Source organism: Ascaphus truei, chromosome 4 (assembly GCF_040206685.1).
Source record: "Ascaphus truei isolate aAscTru1 chromosome 4, aAscTru1.hap1, whole genome shotgun sequence".
NCBI classification, from domain to species: Eukaryota; Metazoa; Chordata; class Amphibia; order Anura; family Ascaphidae; genus Ascaphus; species Ascaphus truei.
Window position 1 is genome coordinate 2347223 of NC_134486.1, and position 17377 is coordinate 2364599.

Consider the following 17377-nt stretch of genomic DNA (forward strand, 5'->3'; position numbering starts at 1 on the left):
CGATATGTAGGGAGGAGCAGGGACGTAACGAGAGATCAGTGCGATACGTAGGGAGGCGCAGGGACGTAACGAGAGATCAGTGCGATATGTAGGGAGGAGCAGGGACATAACGAGAGATCGGTGCGATATGTAGGGAGGCGCAGGGACATAACGAGAGATCAGTGCGATATGTAGGGAGGAGCAGGGACATAACGAGAGATCAGTGCGATATGTAGGGAGGCGCAGATGAGGGAATGTTGTACGTAACAATAATTTCTTCCTTTAAAGGGACAATCCCCCTTCGGACCAAAGAGAACTAAGGCCAGAGACATGTTTAAGGGGTTACACCTGGGAAACTCATGCCCCTGTATTTCCTAAACCGAGCTGTTTGTGTGTAATCCGGGGGACCTGAGACTTGGGAGGGGTACGGTGTCCTCTGGCTGCTCCCTGTGTGTTATTCATGTGCTTGTCCTGACACAGCCCCCTCCCCTAATATTGGTTCTCGGATAGTGAGAGGGTGCGTTAAAGGTAAGAAAAGATATACCGTATATATATACACAGAGGTCCTGGGGAGTATATCCCAGTCTGGGTGATAGAGGTCATTAGGGACGATCACACAATCTTGGGGCAGATTCACAGAGGAGACAGAGATATACGTGCTGTGTGTTATTACGGCTGTGACGGGATCGGTATAAATATGCACAGACATGGGGGTTTCCCAGGCTCTCCTTATACAAGTTATATCACGTAGCAATAGTCCGTGCTCACTTCCCCAGAGGGGTTTCCCTGTAGGGCCCGTATAATAATCCTATAATAGGAAGGGGAGGGCACAACAGGCGGCTATTTCAGGCAGTTTTATTAAGCTAAAGGAAAGCAGCGTGTGGCCGGACACAGCGCACTTTATCTAGCGGGGGCCAAACCCTGATGAAGGCCGCTGTGTCCGGCCCAAACATTGGCTTTCTTTGGCTAAATAAAATGAGCTGAAGTCTCTTTCTGGTTCAGTGGAATTGCAGGATGTTCCTGCCCGGTACAAAGCGGCTGAATGTGAGAAACTGGAGGTCACTAGAGAAAATAATGGTGGGATGGAGGAAATCCCGCTGTGACGCTGTAAGAAAGGTTAAGCTGGCTGCCCTTGCCTGTCAACATGGCTACCCAGTGCTGGGCTTTTTGTGCCATCTCCGGGAGACAAGCTGGCTAGGGTAAGTGGCAGGTACACAACGAGACAATGGGCTGGTCATTGTACTGGGCCATGTGCTGTGGGACAGTGGGGAGTTGGTGGAAGACGCGTCCGCCTGCTGGCAGAGTACACCAAAGCCGGAGCATTGTCCTTCCCCCGGCAGCAAGGCCTCTCGCTCTGCGGGAAGCATGGAGCTGAAACCGGGGAGTGGGGCCTGGGTCTTAGGCCCGTCGTCTCGCTGGTTCATATTTCCCTCTCTCCGAGGACGGCCCTCAAAGGGACTGGGCCCATCACTGTGCATGCTCTGATTGGTCAATGAGGGTAAGCTCGCTGCGACAGCGCCCTCCACCTAGGGAGCCAGGGGCCCCCCCATATTCCCCGTTGGGTAAGATATTGCCCCTGTCTTCTCTGATGCCTTTGGGATTACTTTATGTTAATAATCAAAGGTTTGAAATCTTATACTAAATGCTGTATATTTGTCCAAGAAAACAGATTATTATTATTATCATGATATTTCTTCCTCTCTTTTATACAGACACAGCTGTCACCCAACAAATATAAACCAAGGAACTTCCTATCTCAGCACCTCCCAGAGAACCACTGCCCACTACCGGCATGGACAGAGGGGCACTGCCCACTACCGGCATGGACAGAGGGGCACTGCCCACTACCGGCATGGACAGAGGGGCACTGCCCACTACCAGCATGGACAGAGGGGCGCTGCCCACTACCAGCACGGACAGAGGGGCGCTGCCCACTTCCAGCATGGACAGAGGGGCGCTGCCCACTACCGGCATGGATCCCCGCGTACTAAGTGAGTATAGCAGATATTGTGGGGGCGCTGAGATCTGCACGGTGGGAATATCGGGGTATTTTGCATTATGTGAGTCACACACCCAAACTAATTAATCTTGTGTTCTTATAGAGCCGCTAGCAGGTAACATCTCATGTCCCATCTCTGTAAGGGATTTCTGCCAGAAGGGCGAGTGAGACATTTCTTCCCGACGGGTATTACCCCAATATCGGAGGAGGTGATAGCACTATAAGAGCCCCACTCCCAGCTTTACATGGGGCATTTCCCTTTCTTATTGCCAGGTTTCCCAGGGATTGTACCGGAGAGGTTAGAGATTAAGTCAGAGAAAGAAGAGCCGAACGCTGAGGAACATCTCCCCCCGATAAAGAGGGAAATACATTCATTACCTGTTGGGGGTAAGTACCCTTATATCCGCACCTGTCTTTATTCAATGTGTTTGAAAATGGACGGAAATTGATACAATATTGGGGAAAATAACATTAAAACTATGGTATGTAAAACTAGTAACAGGAGTTAGGATGGTTTTAGCGTGTGTTCTGATCTGGAGCTCAGTCACTGGAAGCTTTAAAAATGTAGACTTGGTCCCAAATACCATTGTTAGTCTTGTCGGTGTTTAAAAACAGTTTGTTTGGAGCCTTCCGTTGACGTCACCCCGGCATGGTCGCTTGAGGGAAGAGCTCCCAAGACCCTCTGCCTATAAGCGATCTGAAAGAGCATAAAACCGACGTAAAACAAGCAATCTTTTTCCAAACTGATTAGGGCAGCTCCCAGAGATGGCGAACAGACCGAAAAAAGCGGTTACCCAAGACATAGCGAAGTTCTGTGCGAGCACACAACGAGTGACGGGCCGCGGAACTGAAAACCAGGACTCCCAAGATGGCGCTGAGGAAAGCGCGCCAGGGACTCTCACCCAAACGCGCGCTAATGAAAGCCGACCACGGGAGGAAGGAGGAGAAGTAACGAAAGTCTACCTGGAGCAACTGTTCTCCAAAATGAGGCACAATTTCCAGGAGGATCTACAAACGGCCATTAAAGGTGTTAGGACAAAACTGGCAGGACGCACAGACCCTATAAAGACCAAGCTGGAGGAGAGAATGCTCTCACAATCGTCTGCAGGTGATGAGATAAACCGCTTGGGCCACGAAATAAACACCCTAAAAGAAACCATTGAAGATCATGAAAATAGGGACCGGCGACAAAATATTCGAATTCGCAATATCCCGGAGGAAATAAGTACTGAAAACCTCCGAGCTTATCTGAAAGAACTGTTCCTATCTCTGATTCCGGATCTGGACCACAGGGACTTGGAGATGGATCGCGTCCACAGAGCCCTGGGCCCGCGCTCAGAGGACCCTAGGAGGAGGAGAGACGTCATCATTAAAATGCACTCCTACTCCATTAAAGAAAAGTTGATGTTCGCGAGTAGAGATAAGGGGGAAATAATCTTCCAAAACGAGCCCCTTCAAGTCTACAATGACCTTTCCAGAGCCACCATCCAAAGAAGGCGCGAAATGAAACCATTAATCGGGATCTTAAATGATCAAAGAATTCGGTACAGATGGGGCTTCCCTTTTAAGCTGATAGTCCAGAGAAATGGTAAATTCAGAACCATCTCAAGACCAGAAGAAGCACCCTCCTTCCTAAAATCACTGGGCCTCTCGGGTATGGAAAATGGAGGAGAGCCGAGGTCTCAGCACTCATCGGCCCCCCCTAGGGCCTCAGAAAGAATAGCCTCCCAAAGAACCCCCAGAGCCACAGAGTACTAACAACAAAGAGGAAAAGAAATGATCACTACAGGGGCCAAAAGAGAAAACCACCCCTCCCTCCTGGATTGTACTTCGCAGCCTCTCCCGGATCCCTGAGGTACCGGAGACATGATCAAGTTGTTCCACCAAAGCCCTTGGTCTCCCGTGTTTTTGGGTCTCTCGTTGGCCCCCCAGGTATCTTTTTACCTGGGAACCTCCGACCAGAGGGGGAGCGCTTCCCCTTCCCACCGTTCCCTTCCTTGCCTTGCCTCACCTCCACATCCCCCTTCTCTCTGTTCTCGTCCCGGCCTCCGGATGCTAGCCCTGACGTGCTGGTCGCCCTCTTGGTCCCTCCACCCCCCCCTGCCCTGTTCCTGATTCTGCTCAGTTCCCCCCTCTGAGCTTCCCCCCCCCCCCCATCCGCTCCCTGCCTCGCTGCCCTCTCTTTCCCGTTCTGCTTTGCCCCCACTCCCCTTCCTACCCTTGAGGGGCGATACTTGTCAGGTGGTGATCTGGAGGCTGGATCCCTTGCGGTTGGGGCGGCGGCAAGGAGGAGTGGGTCCAACCTGAGGTTCCCTGGAGGTGATTTTTTTGTGGGGGGGGGGGGGGGGGGGGAGTGGGGTTGAGTTCTGGCTCGTGACCCGCGGATGAGAACCGCTCCAAATTTCCGGAGGGGAGATATGCCCGGGGAGACCCGGCGCCTCATGTTGATGAGTGGGGGGGGCTTCCGAGAGCCGAGGTCCTGTGTCTTCGATCCGGAGGGTCCAGGACAAGATCCTACACGAGATGCAGAGAGGAGTGGTGGATCTCTGGTAGATCGAGACGAAGGCTCCCAACTCTGCATCCTGACGACAGGTCTGTCCCGCTCGCGACACGCTCCCCATAGGTCATTAAGACAACAACGGGCAACCGCCATCCGCTTTTCCTGCCTAGGGGCCCTCGGGACCCGCCCCTGCCCCTATCCAGTGGCCCCTTGGGTCTCTGAACTCCTTTCGGACGCATGCCAAAGTTAAGCTAATATGAGGATGCTTGGGGGTCCTGTTCCGGGGGAGTGGTGCGAGAATAAGCTGCTGAAGTCTATATAAAGTCTATATGAAGCAAAAGGTGTAAATAAGTTGTTGGTCGAACCTATGAAAGATCAGAATGTAAGTTACAGACTTAAAAAGACAAAGTTATTAATGTTAAATTATGGTATAAGTGGTCCCAAGAGACACCCCCCCCCCCGATATGGCTACCATGTTTCTCTCCCCCCCACTCCTCCACTCCCCCCTCATCCCCTCCCCCCTCTTCCCCTCCCTCCTTCCCCCTTCCCCCCCCCCCATCCTCTCCCACCCCTCCCCGCTTCTTTCCTCTCCCTGTCCACCCTCTCCCCTCTGCCCACACCTCACCCCCCACCATTCCATCCAAAGCCCCCTGCCCGGTCCCAGGTCCAAAACCAAGGATGTTCTCTGGTAGTAGTGATTGAGGGGTTAGCCTCGGGAGGAGAGGAGAGGCACATCGAGGCATTTTAAGAGTTTACAGACAGGGCTGAACTCAAATGTTGTACAATCAGGTTTTGAGTCCAAAGCTCGAATGTGCATAAGACAAATATTAAGATCACAAAATGTACAATGTTATTAGTACCAATGTATAATATAAGTGAACCTACCCCCCAATTCTTTCTATCCCACCCCCCCCATACCTCCCTTCCCTGCTCCCCACCCCTCCCCTACCTCGACCTTGCTCCCCCCTCAGCACCTCTTTAGGAGGGGGAAGTCCAGAGAATAGGACATACAAATCTGCTTATGTTCTTATATTAAAGGTCCTGATCCCTAAGGAGAAACCAAAAGGTTACTGAGAAAATTATACGGTTTTATATGTTTTAAGAATTCAGAGGGTCGGGGACAACTCCCCTGACCTCCACCCGTGCAGGGTACCTAGGAAAGTCTCTCGAGGGCACTAAGCCCACTCACCTTCTCACTAGAGTGATAAAGGGCACCAATACTGGGTTCATAGTTAACCCACTCTTTCTTTTCCACCTCTTCCCCCATCTCCCATCTGTCCCCAACCCTCCTCCCCTCCTCCCTGGTTCAGCAACCAAACCTATCCCCCGAAGGGCCACGAGTGCCCGTAACAAGAAACAGAATGCAATAAAAGAAACAAAAAAACATAATCCACCCCCGGGAAAAACAAGCTTCCACTTTGAGAAAGTGGCTAAGCTTAAAAAGGTCTGGATCCTATGGCTAGCTCAACCTCAATAAAATTAATATCGATAAATGTTAAGGGGCTAAACTCTCATAGAAAAAGGAAATTAGCCTTTCAGGAGATAAAAAAAAAAAAAACTAAGGGGGACATTCTCTTCCTCCAAGAAACGCACTTTAATTCGGATTCCCCCCCAAACTCATTTAAGCACATATCCTCAAGCATATTTTGCTTCCTATTCAGTAAAGAAAAGGGGAGTAGCCATATTATTCAAAAACAACACACCCTTTGTCACGAAGAAGGTATCTAGGGACCCTGGAGGCAGATACCTTTATAATACAAGGCTCTCTATCAGGGACCCCACTAACCCTTTGTAATATATATGCACCTGATGACCACCAGCCTGAATTTCTGAAGGGGGTACTGGAGTCTATGGACCCGATGTCCCTCTCATCAATAATAGTGGCAGGGGACTTCAATGTGGCAAGTATCCCGGAACTAGATAAGTCAGAGTTAGCGGGTGCTGGACATTCCAAAACTAACCTTAAAAAAGCGAAGGATTTCAAAGAACTACTGCGTAGTGTTTCGCTTATGGATATTTGGAGGGTCCAACACCCAGGTCAGCGAGACTATACGTTTTTCTCAGCCCCTCATCAGACCTACTTGAGTATTGACTATTTCCTAGGTACTAAAAATATTCTCTAGGCATCCGCTCAGTCGAACATAGGAACAAGATCCTGGTCGGACCATGCCCCTATCAAATTAGCACTCTCTCTGCCCTTTAGCAAAAATAATAGATACCCCTGGAAATTAAATGACTCCTTGTTAAATTCGCAAGAAACAGAGAGTGTAATTAAGCGAAAACTCACAGAATATTTTCAAATAAATAAAGGCTCAGTGTCCTCTCCGGCAATGCTGTGGGAGGCGCACAAGGCTTCAATTAGAGGGGACCTCATTGCTATAGCAGCATATAAGAAAAAAGAGAAACTAAAACAATACAAAGAAGCAGCAGACAATCTGGCCAACATCGAACAAAGACACAAACGGAACCCCTCAAAAAAATTATACAAATTATTAGAAAGAGCTCGATTGGAACTCAAAAAGATTCAAATAGATGCGGTAGAGAGAGCGTTAAAGTGGACAAATCAACGTTTCTACAATAGGGGAAATGAAGCAGACAGGTTATTAGCTACCAAATTAAGAGGTCTGAGAGTTAAATCTCAAATCCCAGCAATCCGCACCAAATCAGCAGCAACAACATATAATGAGAAAGAAATAGCCCAGGAATTCTCACATTTTTGCACCAAATTGTATAACCTAGAATCAAACCGGGGAGGGCAAACAGGGTCCGAGGCAATATCCAATTATCTTAAAAAAATGCAATCTTCAAAAGCTCTCGGATGAAGATTCTCAGATATTGAACAAAAGAATTTCCCAGGAAGAACTTGCTGAAGTAGTAAGCCAGCTCAAAACCAATAAAACACCAGGCTCGGACGGGTTTTATAACCTGTATTATAAAAAAATCAGAGCGGGGCTGTCCCCATTTTATTCTCGAGATGTTTAACACCTTTCTGGAGGGTGTGGAGATCCCTACCTCAATTTCAATGGCTAACCTAGCAATAATCCATAAGGAGGGCAGAGATCCCCTCCAATGTGGAAGCTATAGACCAATCTTTTCAGCAAAATTTTAGCGAATAGATTAACCCCAATTCTACCAAAACTTATACATTTGGATCAAGTGGGCTTTGTCTCTGGTAAACAAGCCTCAGACAACACTCGAATAACACTCGAAAGGTTATAAACATTGTTGACCATGTGCATCTGACCCTTAATATCTCTCCCAAATCTGCAATCCCAATTAGATCAATTCAGACAAGCTTCAGGGTATAAAATTAACAACGATAAATCAGAAGCACTAAATTGAACGTTGCCGGCCCAAGAAGCCAAGCTATTACAGGCAAATTTCAATTACAAATGGAACCACACACATATTAAATACCTAGGAATCCACATAACAAACACAATTTACTATACCAACACAATTTCCCTCCCCTATTTGAAAAAATTAAAAAAGATCTACAGACTTGGAACGACTTCCAGATATCCTGGATTAGAAGGATAGCAGCGGTGAAAAGGAATATATTGCCTATACTGCTGTATTTCTTCCAAACCCTTCCGATAAAGGTCCCGCTTAGGGAGCTAAAAAACATCCAAAATAGAATCTTCCAGTTCATATGGAAGAACAAAAGACCGCGGGTAGCGAGATCAGTAATGCCAGCGCTGAGGTCAGTCGGAGGCATGGGAGTCCCAGACATCATTAAATATTATCACGCGGCCCATCTAAAACAAGTACTGATGTGGAACTGTGATCAACCTGCGGCTGGTTGGGGATCGAGTCTACTTATGTGGGCCCTTCCACGTTGGCGGCGGAACTCTGGAGCTGCCCGGAGGGGGAGAGCCCCGCGGGAAGATTTAAGCTTGGGGTGATGAGGTGCACATGGGAAATTTGGTCTAAGAGCAAAAAGAGATACTCTTTCCACCTTCCCTTCTAGTCTCGCCCCATTGCAAACAATCTTAGGTGCCTACAACTGGGTTACCTTTTCTAGTTTGGTATTCATTATTACTTTGGCCCAGAGGAGCACCTCCTCCCCCCCCTACTTTCTCTCCAGTTGGGCAGGGGTACCCTCCAGTGTACTAAAATCTGACTTCCAGAACACCTTACTAAGGTTTATGTACGATTTTCCCCCAATTGAAACAACATATGCCCCCCCTGTCGTAAATCAGCTGCTAGATTGACAATTTTATGACGGTTTAAAAGAAACAAACAACGTTTAAATTGTGCCTCAGTATATAACTGATAATCATATCTTCTCTTCTCTAATACTTACACACACACGAGTCACATCAGTAGATTCAGGTGGTCATGACTGACGCAACGAGACTACTGTCTCTGTCTCTGTACGTTCTTCCTACCAACCAATTAGATTGTAAGCTCTTCGGAGCAGGGACTCCTTTTCCTAAATGTTACTTTCAATTCTGAAACACTTCTCCCCTTTATATGTTCTGTGTATTCCATTTGTGATGGCATCCCCTCTGTATCAATCTGTGGTAGAAATAAGTCGGTCTATTTGAGGTTCAGGAAAATGACATTGAAGTTTATTCATGTAGCTACATGGAGGTGTTAACCAAACAAGCAGTTAGTTACAAATCTGCTCTCTCATTCCCACACGTGTGTGTGTGTTTCAGAGAAGTGGTGCACGCCGATCCCGACTGCGGGCATGAGACTGCGGGCTTCCGAGTCTGCCTTTTGAGAGTGGGTTGGAGCGGTATCTCTGGCACCGTGGGCTTCTGTACTTGGAGCATGCCACAGAGGTTCTGGACAGGGTATGAACAGGTAGCAGATGGCTAGTGGTACCCAGGGAGTATAGGCAGCTGTTGTTACAGGTAGCCCACTCCTCCATCCCACTAGCGGGGCATCAGGGGGTCACTCGCACCAGAGCCCAGCTGATGCAGCGTTTCTACTGGCCGTGGGCATCCCAGGCAATGGCAGAGAGTTGCCGCTCCTGTTATACCAGCCAGCGTGTAGGAAAGCCGGGGGACTGTGTGAAGGCTACCCTGAATCCGCTACCGGTGATCAACGAGCCCTTCCAGGAGGTAGCTGTAGACATAGTCGGACCCCTTATGGTGCCAGTCAATCTGGGAAGCGCTATATCCTCGCGGTGGTTGATTTTGCAACCCGGTGCCCAGAGGCTATATCACCGTCCTCCATCGAGGCTAGTAAGGTAGCTGAAGCCATAGTAGTGATTTTCTGCAGGGTACGATTCCCTAGCGACATTCTAACCGTCTAGGGGGCGCAATTCATGTCTGAATTGCTCCAGTGTCTCTGGGATACATGCGGGGTGACCCACCACCGCACTACCCCTTACCACCCCCAGACAAATGGACTGTGAATAGTTCAATGGCACCCTGAAGCAGATGCTGCAGACGTTTATCGAGGGTCAGAGGAGAGACTGGGAGGCTCATTTCTTGTTTACCTACCGAGAGGTACGGCAAGAGTCTACCGGGTTCTCCCCCTTAGAGCTCCTATCTGGTCGCAGGCTTCGTGGACTGCTTGACCTGTTCCGTGAGGGATGAGAAGAGGAGACTACTGATTCTTCTGTGCTTCAGTATGTAGTAGATCTCAGGGACTGGTTAGAAGGTTTCATGGGCCTAGCACAGGCTAACCTCAGAGATACTCAGACCAAGCAGAAGCGTTGGTATGACAATAATGCCCGTAGCAGAGAGTTCATCGCTGGGCAACAAGGCTTGTTCTGAAGCCCCCTTGGCAGAACAAACTCATGGCTGCCTGGGCTTACCTGTACACTGTTCTCCGGTGGATGAACGAGTGCAACTATGTTGTACAGCTACAGTAGATGGAGAGATAGGGAGACATAGGACATATGATATAAATATGTTAAGAGTATTTTCAGTGTGTGGCATCGATACTGGCTATCTGTAGCCTATCGATGGGGGACCCGGCAAGCCAAGCTCTGCCCGACCTCCTAGGGGAAGCTAGGAAAAGGGGCTCAGTGGTACAGGTCGAGATAGGGTCCCAGCTCGAGGCACCCTAGCAGGTGCAAGCACGAGCCATGTTAGAGAAGTATCTGGTCCTGTTCACGGATAAGCCGGGCAGGACCCATATTACTGATCACCCGGTCCACACCGGCAATCAGAGACACCTACATAAGAATGCCTACTGGGTATCAGCAAAAGTAAAGGGGAGCATACCGCAGGAGTTCCTAGGAGTAATTAAAGTCTGAGTCCTTGGGCTTCCCCGGTAGTCCTTGTACCTAAGAAGGACGGAACCACTCGGTTCTGTGTGCACTACCGGCAGCTCAATGCTCAGAAGTGTCGGATGCCTATCCCATGCCCCGCATGGGTGAGCTGGTGGGGGCAAGGTATCTGGCTACCATGGACTTGTCCAAGGGGTAGTGGCAAATCCCTCTGACACAGGAGGCGCAGGAGAAGTTTGCTTTCATCAATCCGCGTGGCTTATGAGTTGTTAGTTATGCCATTTGGGATGAAGAATGCCCCGACTTCCTTCCAACGCCTGGTCAATCGGTTGCTGGAAGGGATGCAAAGTTTTGCAAGGGCTTACCTGGATGACATAGCTGTGTTAAGCAATTCCTGAGAGTCCCATTTATTGCATGTAGCAGCGGTGCTAAAGAGAATTGGGAAGTGGGGCTGACAATTAAACCCACCAAATGTCTTGTATGGATGACAGAGATCATGTACCTAGTGCACAGAGTAGGAGTGGGGTTTTCCCAAGCCGGAGCTGGATAAGGCCATCTTAGAGTGGCCAGTGCGCCGAACCAAGAAGCAGGTCATGGCTTTCCTAGGCACCGCTGGCTACTATAGAAAGTTTGTTCCAAAGTACAGCGCCCTGGCTGAACCCCTAACTGACAACCCAGAAATGACTCTCGGTTCTGGTTGCGTGGTCTCCTGCCTGTGAGAGCATTCCAGGCATTGAAGGCTGCACTGGCTAGTGCTCCCATCCTGGCAACACCCGACTGCAGTAAAGGTTTCCTGGTGCAGACCGATGCATCGGACTATGGCATCGGCGCTGTACTGAGCCAGGTAGTCGAGAATGGGGGAGAGCACCCTATCGTCTACCTGAGTCAAACTACTGCCCAGGGAAGTGGCTTATGCCACCATCGAGAAAGAATGCCTGGCAATCTTGTGGGTTCTGAAGAAACTTCAGCCCTACTTGTATGGCTGGGCATTTACAGGGATCACAATCCCCTCAGTTTGTTGCAGAGGGTGTCAGGGGAGGATGGTTAATTGCTACGCTGGAGTCTTGCCCTGCAGGAGTTTGACTTCACTATCCAGCACAAGAAGGGCATCCCCAGCGACCCGAAACCTGCCAGAACATCCAGGCTTGCAGAGCCACCTGACGAGGTGACGGCCCCAGCCTTCATCTTGAGCGGGGGAGGTGTGACGGTGAGGAGGTAGCCAGGCTATTTAAATAAAGGTTAAGCCCTCATTGCCTCCGAATCCGTGTGTAATGGCCCAAGAGAGTTAGCTCTTGGGACCAGTATAACATCCCCCCCCCCGTGTTCTCCTATGTATTTGGGCAGCAGTCCCCTGCCTGAACTGTATTAAAAGTATTTTGTATGATTTTCCTTTCCCGGGCATGGTAGCAAGCTGGGATTTCCGGTGCATTCAAGGGTTTTTTTGCAGAGAAACTGTTGACAGAATGTGCCTATCAGATAGGGGGGCAAAGTTATCGGTTCCCCCCATCGATGTATCTGGCATGATTTGCGGATACATGTAGGCACATTGTCCCGGCAATACCTCCCCTTGAAAACATAACCGTGACTCGCCACTAGGCTGCCCTGGTTCAGCACAACTCGGAAAGGCCCTAACAGTCCACCCCGAGTCAGGGAAAGTGATGTGGGGAAACCTGCTGGCGTTGGCAGTCACAATGCCAGGCAGGAATAAAAAGACACACAGTTTTCTTGGTTCTTCATTCCCCCATAACAGAGAGACCCCCAAACCCCTAGGTTACCATATAACTAGAGGGGTCCCCGAGACTTATGATTTATTAAAAGATAATACTGATACCTTTTTTTTTTTTTTTTAATCCATGCCCAAACAGATAGCCCGGGCAACCCCAGAGGTGCCAGTATGTCTGCTGCACATAGCAGTTCAAAGCAGCCACAGGATGCCCAGAGGTGTGAAAGGCATTTGGTCAGCGGGGAAAGGCAGAGTACTGGGTCCAGAGATCAATGGCACTCCTCCGGGATGCCACTTGCTCTGCCAGACCCAGTGGAGCCTGCCCAGTGGGTGGCATAGAGATGGCTGGGGGAAGATTGGCCATTTCATTTTGCCCGATGACCCGGTGTAACGAGTGCTCAACACAAACAAGACGGGACTGCATGGCTGAGGTGGGGATATTGGTAACCACCGACCTACAACTGGGCAATCACGTCCGGAGTGCAGAGTGGTAGTCGTCACGGAAGACCAGGTTTATCAACACCTTTTTATATCGGGATCATTGATTAAGCAAAGCAAGGAGGTACAATAAAAAATATACATTTTCAGGAAAAGACATACAATGTATCACAATTTACAGGGTTAACACACTTACTGGGAACGGGGTTGTGGCAGGGCGGCCTGTAGGCGAGGTCAGACAATGTTCCACACGTATAGTTTCAGGTTAAAGCAAAGGTTAAGTGGTTTTATTTCTCCACAGTAGAACTAAACATTTGGGCACACTGTCCCTTTAAGGCAATACAAAACTCATAGGGAACATTGCAGCAAAATATCACCTACTCCACATATGGAGAACTTACTAACAATCCAAGCCCTATCTATCAGGCTGGCTATCTCCAGTTCCCAACCTTTTAACATACAAGTCAGGAAACAATATTAAAGTTCTTACTGTGTTTTAGTGAGAGGGTTGGAGAGTATGTTTCCCAGGCATAACTATCAGTACCTGACTTCACCCTGTCACAGGGGCTAACAAGTAAATCTATCCTTTAAACAAAATTCACAAAAATGACCTCTGTAGGAGCCCTTTCCAATGACCGGTAGGAACTCACGAAAGTCCTGCAACTGATTTCGGCGCAGTGCCAGACGCGACCGCTTCGTTCTTCAGAAGTGGGACTTAGAAGAATTCTTGAGTCAATCTTTGAAGCCGGCTCGCGTCTATTCAGCACAGCGCATCTTTGAATTTGCCGCTGTTGGTTTGGCGCTTGGAATCTGCTCTCCTGATTGGCTGCAAGTCTCCTTATGGGTTTCAGGGTCCCATTCACAAACCTCTACAGCGTATCAGAGCGTGGGAATTTCCCTGCCAGCCAATCACCGATTTGCTGTTATTGTAAAGCTGGGTGGGCACCTTTTCTCATTCTGCAAAGGGGCAACCTGGCACCTCTGCCTCTTTGCATACTGCGCCCACCCGCTGTCCAGGCTCCACAGAGTCTGGGCTCTGGCACATGATGGCCGGATAGCCCTGTGTTAGCCCAGGATGCGGGTACTCAAGCAGAACTGCAGTACCCCTCCTGTTCTAACACCTTTGCATCCCTGAGGCTTTCATGTCAGGACTCTGCAGAGACACAGAGGCACCAAGCTTGGTCGCCCTCTGGTCCCTCGGAACCCAGGACTTGGAAATCCCACAGTTCATTCACAGGTTATCTATCTATCTATCTATCTATCTATCTATCTATATCTATATACCTATTAAATATAACCATTTAATAAAATATACTGTCTTTTATCTTGTGTGATACAATGTGTAAGTTCCTATGCTGGTGTTAGGGATGGAGTGAGGGGGGATACTGCTTATACTCACTAGCCTCATTCTTGATACACTTTAGAAAATAACTTAAAACTTTTTACACACCATAAATCTCTCCGCTTTATCACATAGCTGGAGCACCCCATGAACCCCTATACCAGGTTCAGGGTACTTGGATATGTATCTAGGCATCCCTCCTTATACTGGGGACCCCGTGTATGGTTGCAGGTATAGATTAACCCCTTGTCTGGAAGATGCTGCAGCAGGAATCCTGGCGGTGAGTCGTAAGAACGTTTTCAGAGTCATAGTTTGCCCGGAGCAATGTGCTTGGCTGTATCTGAGAATCTCACTCGATTCCCGTATCCAATTCCTGGGGTATCCCATAACTCCGGAACCCCGTTACATAGCCACATTCTGTAAAGACTTTCTCTGGCAAACCCACCCTGAAACTTACAGCCTAGAAATCTCCCGGTCCCAGCACCCAAGGAAAGGAAAAACACAGAAATCTTTAATGTCGCATAATTTGCACACAGTCACAGTAATGCATTTCTGACATCTGGGTCCAAGAGCTGACACTCTAGGACCTCACCACACAAATCAGGGGTAAAAAAGTGGGCTTAACCTTTATTAGTGAGCCTGGTTACCCCCTTCACCGTTACAGTAGTCGTGTAGCTGGGTCAGGATAGGAGAAGTCAGAATGGTCGAGGTACTTGCCGTGTGTAGGATTGGAGAGATCGGATAGTCGTTATGCGGTACTGGGGTCCAGGGGTATAGAAGGTAGAAGTCCAAATGCACGCCGAGGTCAAGGGTCAGTGAGGTGGAGGTCCAGATACAAGCAGAGGTAGGAACAGGATAAGCAAGACAAGACGACAACTGGGCAGCAGGGTGTTTGGGGTGAGCACTAGTACACACACAGAGGTTTATGCTCAGCCAGTTTGCAGCAGGGCGTTTGGGGCGAGCACTAGTACACATACAGAGGTTTATGCTCAGCCTGTTTGCAGCAGGGCGTTTGGGGCGAGCACTAGTACACACACAGAGGTTTATGCTCAGCCAGTTTGCAGCAGGGTGTTTGGGGCGAGCACTAGTACACACACAGAGGTTTATGCTCAGCCAGTTTGCAGCAGGGCGTTTGGGGCGAGCACTAGTACACACACAGAGGTTTATGCTCAGCCAGTTTGCAGCAGGGTGTTTGGGGCGAGCACTAGTACACACACAGAGGTTTATGCTCAGCCAGTTTGCAGCAGGGCGTTTGGGGCGAGCACTAGTACGCACACAGAGGTTTATGCTCAGCCAGTTTGCAGCAGGGTGTTTGGGGCGAGCACTAGTACACACACAGAGGTTTATGCTCAGCCAGTTTGCTGCAGGGTGTTTGGGGCGAGCACTAGTACACACACACAGAGGTTTATGCTCAGCCAGTTTGCAGCAGGGTGTTTGGGGCGAGCACTAGTACACACACAGAGGTTTATGCTCAGCCAGTTTGCAGCAGGGTGTTTGGGGCGAGCACTAGTACACACACAGAGGTTTATGCTCAGCCAGTTTGCAGCAGGGCGTTTGGGGCGAGCACTAGTACACACACAGAGGTTTATGCTCAGCCAGTTTGCAGCAGGGTGTTTGGGGCGAGCACTAGTACACACACAGAGGTTTATGCTCAGCCAGTTTGCAGCAGGGCGTTTGGGGCGAGCACTAGTACGCACACAGAGGTTTATGCTCAGCCAGTTTGCAGCAGGGTGTTTGGGGCGAGCACTAGTACACACACAGAGGTTTATGCTCAGCCAGTTTGCTGCAGGGTGTTTGGGGCGAGCACTAGTACACACACACAGAGGTTTATGCTCAGCCAGTTTGCAGCAGGGTGTTTGGGGCGAGCACTAGTTCGCACACAGAGGTTTATGCTCAGCCAGTTTGCAGCAGGGTGTTTGGGGCGAGCACTAGTACACACACAGAGGTTTATGCTCAGCCAGTTTGCAGCAGGGTGTTTGGGGCGAGCACTAGTACACACACAGAGGTTTATGCTCAGCCAGTTTGCAGCAGGGTGTTTGGGGCGAGCACTAGTACACACACAGAGGTTTATGCTCAGCCAGTTTGCAGCAGGGTGTTTGGGGCGAGCACTAGTACGCACACAAAGGTTTATGCTCAGCCAGTTTGCAACAGGGTGTTTGGGGCGAGCACTAGTAGACACACAGGTTTATGCTCAGCCAGTTTGCAGCAGGGCGTTTGGGGCGAGCACTAGTAGACACACAGGTTTATGCTCAGCCAGTTTGTAGCAGGGCGTTTGGGGCGAGCACTAGTACACACTCAGAGGTTTATGCTCAGCCAGTTTGCAGCAGGGTGTTTGGGGCGAGCACTAGTACACACACAGAGGTTTATGCTCAGCCAGGTTGCAGCAGGGCGTTTGGGGCGAGCACTAGTACACACACACAGAGGTTTATGCTCAGCCAGTTTGCAGCAGGGCGTTTGGGGCGAGCACTAGTACACACACACAGAGGTTTATGCTCAGCCAGTTTGCAGCAGGGTGTTTGGGGCGAGCACTAGTGCACTAGTACACACACAGAGGTTTATGCTCAGCCAGTTTGCAGCAGGGCGTTTGGGGCGAGCACTAGTACGCACACAGAGGTTTATGCTCAGCCAGTTTGCAGCAGGGTGTTTGGGGCGAGCACTAGTACGCACACAGAGGTTTATGCTCAGCCAGTTTGCAGCAGGGTGTTTGGGGCGAGCACTAGTACGCACACAGAGGTTTATGCTCAGCCAGTTTGCAGCAGGGTGTTTGGGGCGAGCACTAGTACACACACAGAGGTTTATGCTCAGCCAGTTTGCAGCAGGGTGTTTGGGGCGAGCACTAGTACACACACAGAGGTTTATGCTCAGCCAGTTTGCAGCAGGGTGTTTGGGGCGAGCACTAGTACACACACAGAGGTTTATGCTCAGCCAGTTTGCAGCAGGGCGTTTGGGGCGAGCACTAGTACACACACAGAGGTTTATGCTCAGCCAGTTTGCAGCAGGGCGTTTGGGGCGAGCACTAGTACACACACAGAGGTTTATGCTCAGCCAGTTTGCAGCAGGGCGTTTGGGGCGAGCACTAGTACACACACAGAGGTTTATGCTCAGCCAGTTTGCAGCAGGGCGTTTGGGGCGAGCACTAGTACACACACAGAGGTTTATGCTCAGCCAGTTTGCAGCAGGGCGTTTGGGGCGAGCACTAGTACACA

General features: G+C 49.7%; 1 protein-coding gene across 2 annotated transcripts in view; it reads left to right on the plus strand.

The window, feature by feature from the left end:
- Nucleotides 1-17377, plus strand: part of LOC142492507 (uncharacterized) — a 66087-nt gene that overhangs the window by 30133 nt on the left and 18577 nt on the right. The window contains exons 2-3 of one of the 2 annotated variants that reach the window (XM_075595194.1): nt 1692-1970; nt 2252-2365. In XM_075595194.1, coding sequence (XP_075451309.1) covers nt 1772-1970; nt 2252-2365 — 313 coding nt within the window. In that variant the 5' untranslated portion in view covers nt 1692-1771. Of the gene's footprint in view, nt 1-1691; nt 1971-2251; nt 2366-4361; nt 4571-17377 lie in introns of those variants that run through there. The other variant, XM_075595196.1, reaches the window with a different exon arrangement.